Source organism: Arachis ipaensis, chromosome B04, assembly GCF_000816755.2.
Source record: "Arachis ipaensis cultivar K30076 chromosome B04, Araip1.1, whole genome shotgun sequence".
In the NCBI taxonomy this organism is placed as follows: domain Eukaryota; kingdom Viridiplantae; phylum Streptophyta; class Magnoliopsida; order Fabales; family Fabaceae; genus Arachis; species Arachis ipaensis.
Window position 1 is genome coordinate 133,144,832 of NC_029788.2, and position 7,000 is coordinate 133,151,831.

The 7,000-nt window shown below is 35.9% G+C and overlaps 2 protein-coding genes across 2 annotated transcripts; one reads left to right on the forward strand and one right to left on the reverse strand.

The window, feature by feature from the left end:
- Positions 1,164-4,712, forward strand: LOC107635736 (ubiquitin receptor RAD23d). The gene is made up of 11 exons (XM_016339292.2): positions 1,164-1,406; positions 1,614-1,775; positions 2,082-2,135; positions 2,717-2,796; positions 2,897-2,941; positions 3,160-3,337; positions 3,514-3,579; positions 3,694-3,741; positions 3,837-3,940; positions 4,132-4,210; positions 4,305-4,712. The coding sequence occupies exons 1-11, from the start codon at positions 1,179-1,181 to the stop codon at positions 4,419-4,421; spliced, it is 1,161 nt and encodes a 386-aa protein (XP_016194778.2). The 5' UTR covers positions 1,164-1,178; the 3' UTR covers positions 4,422-4,712.
- On the reverse strand, positions 5,381-7,000 carry LOC107635738 (UPF0329 protein ECU05_1680/ECU11_0050; the record flags this gene model as incomplete). Its single annotated transcript, XM_016339294.2, is given in 2 exon segments — positions 5,381-5,824; positions 6,602-7,000. Coding segments are annotated over 2 exon segments (564 nt in total), but the record flags the coding sequence as incomplete, so codon positions are not given.

A 7,000-nucleotide genomic window follows, 5' to 3' on the forward strand; every position in this document is an offset into this window, starting at 1 on the left:
ATCAGTCATATATTTGATGCAAATCAAAAGTTTTAAGAATAAAATTAAAATAAAATAAAATTTAAGAATATTTTAAAAATTTTAACAAACTTCAACCAAAATTCTAATAATTTTTTGCACAATTTCATAGTGTACCCTTAGTTTTTTAGCAAACGGCATAACTTTATATTAACACACTTGCTCCAAGTTATGAGGACAGGTATATTCTTTGCTGGTTTGCCTTGCTTTCCTTGTTGCGTGTTTTAAAGCTCTATTTCAATTCTATCCAAAAGGTGAGAAGAATTTAGAAATTTCTTTTATTAATTTGTTTTCAACATTTCTTTTAACAATGAAATGGTTCGTTAGTGGCATTCTTTTTCAATTTTCATAATTCATGGCCATACAACACTTTTAATTAATCCCATTTTCAACTATTTTTCTTGGAGATTAAGCAGCTTACCACCTATTTAACAACCCATTAGTGTCTCAACATCTTCAACCATCAAAACTTAAAGTGATAAAGGCATCGAATAGCCAAATTTCAACCAATCTAAGCAAATAATTTTTTTTTCTTTTTTAATAAAGGCTTCATATTCTGTGATATCAAAATTATCTCTATGTGAGGGTTTTGTGACAAATTTAACGAACATATAGTCCTTGTTTGGGTGCCATTATTTTGTTAAAAAATAATTTTTTTAAAAAATTTTTTATTTTTTATTTTTTAGCGTGTTTGACAAATTTCTAGTAGTAAAAGTAAAAGTACTAGAAAAATAAAAAAATATTTTTTTGAGAAGCTGTAATTTACATTTTTTTTTAAAAGATCTTTTTTCCTTAGAAAAAATATGTTTTTCATGTAATAAATAAACAAAAAAAATACTTTTATATTGTTATACCTAAATATAATTGATAGATAAAAAGATTTTTTTGCATAAGATATCCAAACATAAAATTACTTTTACTTCTCCATAAGATTTTTTTAAAAAAGATAACTCGAAAAAAGATATTTTCTTATAAACTCACTCAAACAAGTCCTAAGTTCTTGTTGGAGGATCCATACTTGCCATTTGTCATCAATAAAAGTTATTACCAAGCAATTCAATAATGTGTGCAAAACATTGTTACCACGTGGCATGAGTTTAAGTGTGATAGAGTTACTTCATGGTGTGGTGAGGTTCACACTGGATAACTCCCCAGTTGACATGGCTATCCCGATAAATATAAGTGCAACAGAGCTTTCCACACAAAGTTCCAAACTTGTTTTCCCCAAAAAGAAGCAAAGCACACAAAAACTAACCTCTCTCTCTCTCAGCCCTGCGGTGGTTACCGGTGCTCCGAGAAGCTCACCGGAAATATACTGCAACATGAAGATTAACGTGAAGACCCTTAAAGGAACTCACTTTGAAATCCAAGTGCAACCCCAAGACACGGTAATGCTCTCCTACGCCAAAAACATTGTTAATTAGGTTTATGCTTTTCCCTATTATGATTATTATTTTTTATGTCACTGTTGGAGGATTTGATTTTCATGAACATATTTTTTTGTGTATTTAGGGTAATTGACTACTCGAATATTGGAATTGATATATTATATATATATATATTGAATTAATGGATATTTGGATTGTCAATGTTAGGTTGCTGATGTGAAGAGAAATATAGAGAGAGAACAAGGTGCTGAAGTTTATCCAGCTGCACAACAAATGCTTATTCATCAGGGGAAAGTGCTTAAGGATGACACAACCCTTGAAGACAATAAAGTTGCTGAGAATAGTTTTGTGGTGATTATGCTATCCAAGGTGATTACTGATGATTGGTGTTATTCTACTTTTGGATTGAATTGTTGATTTGTTTCCTTTATGTGTTTCCCGAAAGGTGGACGAAAGAGTACCCCTTCTTGGAAATCCTGGTTTTAATTATTTGAATTTATTGGGGAGAAAGAATATTAATAGGAAAACAATGAATTTGTTGCAGTGATGTGTGATAGAAAACTTGATGCTTTTGCTTGTGGTTGAGGAAAGGGAACAAGAGAAACCTTTCATGCTTTATTAGTATTTATTTACCTTTAGCTTATAGCTTAAATATTTGTAATGATGTCATTGTAGAGCAAGGTATCATCAGGTGAAGCCTCAACTGCATCATCTGCATCCGCAAAACAGGTGAATACGGCTATTACATTTTCAGCTTATGATTTGTCTTTGCAACTACTTTCAGTTTTCTCTAACGCACCTTTTTTACCTACTTATATAAGTGGACTCGTCAAACGTATTGACTCTTGTTAACTATAACACATGGTGAGTTGATGTATATATGTTCATTCATGTTTTGTCTAGTCCTTTCAATGCACGTAGGCGACATGTATAAATGCTTTTGTCGTGCTCTCTGGAAGAGTTTATGCTGATATGTTTGGTCAAACAGAAATACCACTTTTGACGACATGTATAAATGCTTTTGTCGTGCTCTTTGTGGAAGAGTATGCTGATATGTTTGGTCAAACAGATATGCCGCCTTTGGCGACATGTATAAAATGCTTTTGTCGTGCTCTCGTGGAAGAGTTTATGCTGATATGTTTGGTCAAACAGATACTGAACGTCGATGCCATTTTTTTAATATCACCAGACGTAATAAAAATATTCTGCAGTTTGGTTTCTCGTTTATATATTATATTTTTATAGTTTCAAAATTTCCATTGTTCTTAGCTTCTTGTGTTGTTTCATTTGGATGTGACTTGCACGTTTAGGCAGCTGAACCGGCGAGTTCTTTGCCTCCCACTTCATTGCCATCCTCAACATCTCAACCTCCTGCTTCAACTGTAGGACAGTGAGTTCATATCTGCTTGTCTCCAAGTTTCAATGCAATTGAATATTCTTTTTTCAAGTCTTTATGTAAAATTCTCTATCTCTTGTACTTCTCTTTGCAGGGGAGTATCCAATTCTGAGCAAAATCCTGTTACAACTCCTGCCAGGTGAGTACCTACCATTTTCTCTACCATGAACAGCTGTTTTGTACTTAAAGATAGTTGACCATTTGTGCCAACCTTGAAGCTTATCAGCTATCCTCTTGTAGACAAATATCTTATCTTGGTCTTCTGTTTCTTTGACACTGCATAAGATGAGTATTTAGCTTAGTCATCATCAAATGTGGGTACTTAAATAAAGATTTTGTATATTCTGGTTGTTGCAGTGATGTGGCCGGCATTTATGGCCAAGCAGCATCAAACCTCATTTCAGGAAGCAATTTAGAATCGACTATTCAACAGATTCTAGACATGGGGGGAGGTAGTTGGGATCGAGATACTGTTATCCGTGCTCTTCGTGCAGCATTTAACAATCCTGAAAGAGCTGTTGAGTATCTCTATTCGGTAAGTATTTCTTGAACTGTGGGTTTTTTTATTTGTTCATGTTAAATATGGATAATGCACCTTCTGGTGGGCCCAACACCAACCCACTCAACCTCTTTCCCCAGGTATATAGTAGCCATTGAGTATAACTTAAACAATATGAATATTGGGTGGTAAATTGGCAATATTTTGAACAGGGTATTCCTGATATGGGTGCAAATGAAAATGCGGGCGACTTGGATTTCCTGCGGAACAGTCAACAGGTATTTTTACTTTCATTGTTCAGATATGGGTGTTATGTCACATCTTAAATTTATGTATTTATTATTTGTTGTTGTTGATGTTGTTCTGACTTCTGAGATTGTTTGGCATTTCAGTTCCAAGCCCTGAGAGCGATGGTGCAAGCAAATCCCCAGATTTTGCAGGTAATATTAGTGTTTGTTGATCCACTTGCAATATTATTGTTTAGGGTCTCCTCTAGTTAAAGGACGTTGTTAATTATTTTCTACTTTCATTGCAGCCCATGCTTCAGGAATTGGGTAGACAAAATCCACACCTAATGCAGCTCATCCAAGAGCATCAGGCTGATTTCTTACGCTTGATAAATGAACCTGATGGAGAAGAGTAAGATGATGAATTTCTAAAGTCTGCAGCTTTTTTTTTTTAAAAGTTTTCCATTCATATTCATATTGTATGAGTAAACACATCCTATAATCCCCGTGTGTATAAATGCAGAGTCCCCAATGTATCTGGGATTTTATTGACTTCATAAGACATGAGTATGCTAAGGCTGTTGTTTTGAATTGTTTGATCAGGAATCTACCAAGTGAGTTGGCTTCTGCAGTGCCCCAGACCATCACTGTCACCCCAGAAGAGAATGAGGCTATTCAAAGGGTAAGCCATTGAGAATGCTCTCCGTTGAAATTTGTTTATGTACTACTTGCTAGTGTTAGTATCTTATTCTTGTCCCTATGTTGTTCTTTTGCAGCTTCAAGATATGGGATTTGATAGAGATCTTGTGTTGGAGGTGTTCTTTGCATGCAACAAAAACGAGGACCTGGCAGCCAACTATCTTTTGGATCACCAGAATGAATTTGAAGACTAAGAAGATGGTTCTGTTCATCTTCACCAGCTATGCTCCTTTGATGTCGTTGCTTATCATCTGAACTCTTTGGAGAAGTGGCAATGTCAATACTTATTTGCTTAGCTTTATTATTGATCCTCGTGAACCATACTGCCTGTAGATTATTAATTTCAGACCATTGACTGGAAAATATAGATGCCAAGAAATCGATAGGTGCTTTTATTCTTCTGCAGCCGTAATTTTTTCCAGCTTTGTTTTCTCTAACTTCATTTAACTTATTTTATTAAGTGAAGGATTTGGAAACTTGAAAAAGATGGAACAAATAGTTATGCTATTAAAATCTTAGAACGTGATTGTTGAGGGTGATGGATTGCGTCTGTCTTTCTCCATCAAATAAATTATCGTCACCTATAATCATAGAATGTGATTTAGTGATTATCTAACTAGGTCTTTTAACAAAGCGGTGCGAGTTCAATTCATATCTGGGCTCAGTTGCTGTGTAACACTAAAGCAAAGGTCTTTGTTGTCAGCAGTGGATAGCTGAGAAACAAAAAAGCTATGAATTGACAAAGAAAAAATAATAACAAAAATCATTGACGGAGAATATTTGCATAATAATTCACTGAAGTTTAACGTGAAATGTAAATCTATGTTGAATGATTTATGTGCTTCGTTTGGACATAACCCAAATACCTTGCAATGACCAACATTTAGTTATTAGAATCCGTGGGAATTGTTGATACCTGATTGCTTAGGGAAAATGTAACCGAGCTTTATGCTAAATAATTATCTCGCTATCATCATTTACTGGCGGTGCTCGTAGTTTGATTAATTCTACACGCTAAGAAACCGTGAGCCAAACAACATTTGGGTTAACGAAAATCTAAATCGCGTAACCTTAAAGAAAAATACTAGTTTTTGCAATGGTTCTAAATTAGTGTATATATATGCATCAAGTGCAATCACTAGCAAGTCACGTCTATTGGGAAAAAAATGAAAAATCATTGTACACTCAAGCATGCAAACTTGGTACGTTAGTAAAATTGCTCCATAATCCCAAAGACTAACAAAAAATATCCAGACTTATTTCCATGTGTATTATGCATCTTGAATGTAGCAGTGGTTAACCATACTCCGAATGCATAAGTTATTTGCATGATGATGCAACCTTGATTGAACATAGGACAAAAATATAACTTCTATGTAACAGAAAACACAACACTGATCCCAACCATAACAAATGTGGAAGTATAAGGGACTCAGCGAAAGGAAACGATGGATTCCAATATTTGTGCCTCAAGATTAGCTTCATCGATCCACATTGAGCTTTGTCGACGCAATAATTCTTTCTTTTCTGCCATCTTCTCACCATGCTTTCTGACCTTCATCCTCCAATTTTCAAGTTTCTCAGCTCTTTCTTTTAACTGGATTCATAAGAATGACACATCAGTAAGCGCATCAAAAGACTGTAAGAGGTTTAACTTAAACACATGAAATCAAGGCTGTGTGCAACAATAGGTCCAAGTATCTCTCTAGCACACCTGAAAGATTCGAAAACTAGACTTCCAAAATATAAAAACTATACCTCCAAACTCCATGTCAGCTGATTATTGACTTATTTTTATTGTTTCTACATGTTGCATAATCAAATATGAAACTAGTTCCTATTTTATAACTGGATTTTTTGACAGATTAGCAATGTAAAGTATAAACCAGAATGAACCAACTGACAGCTAAATACAAAACAAAGACCATAAAGGCAATAATATTAGAAATGTTGATTACGTAGCTAAGTAATGAACAATGACAATGAACAAGGGTCAATCAATAGTGTGGTATACAAATGCAAAAGATAAAATCTAACCCTTTACATTTGGCCCAAGCAAGAGAATATCACAGAAAGGAAAATCAAAGCCAGATTGAGGCCTAGTCAAGTTTCAAAAAAAGAAAACAACAAGCCATTATGGCTCCAAAGAAAGAAAACAACACTTATTTCAAAAGTAGTTCAGTCATTAGATCAAACACCTCGTCTGCACGAACACAACATTGAGCACATATATCTACCTAATTATCCACTGAGACTAATTAACAATCATTTGACGTGCATATTAGCTCAAACCAACAAATAAGCAAACCATCGAACACTTGGTGTGCACAGCGAAATTCATAGAGGGGAGGGAAGAAGGAAAAGAAAAACGCACGAGTGTTTCTCTGAATTCTTGTTGTGCGATCTTGCGCTCCTGAGCCCTGATTTGCGCAGCTTCGGCCTTGAGCTTCTTGCGCTCCTCATTGGCAACTCTAAGGGCTTCTCTGCGAGCTTCGTCCTTGCGCTGCTTCTCGATCTGAAGCAGCTCCATTTCGTGGATGTACTGCTTGCGAACCTCCTTCACTTGCTTCGCGTAGTCCCTTCGAAGCATCGCCAGCTTCGCCTCAGCCTCGTTCGGGTCCTTCGGAGGCTGCCAGCTTCCGAGGAAGGTATTGGAATCCAGGAACTTGTGGTTCTGGCGGTGGTTGTTGTGGTGCGAGGTAGTGGCGAACGACCGAACAATGGCAGCGGAGGCGGCGGAGGAGGAGGAGGAACGGAAGAGAGCGTGACGAGT

Excerpts from the sequence above, each read along its gene's own strand:
- LOC107635736 (XM_016339292.2), top strand. The coding sequence starts at position 1,179 with ATGGCTATCCCGATAAATATAAGTGCAACAGAGCTTTCCACACAAAGT. Across the intron at positions 3,580-3,693 it reads TCCTGCGGAACAGTCAACAG|TTCCAAGCCCTGAGAGCGAT; the intron begins GTATTTTTACTT and ends TTGGCATTTCAG. Across the intron at positions 3,742-3,836 it reads CAAATCCCCAGATTTTGCAG|CCCATGCTTCAGGAATTGGG; the intron begins GTAATATTAGTG and ends CTTTCATTGCAG.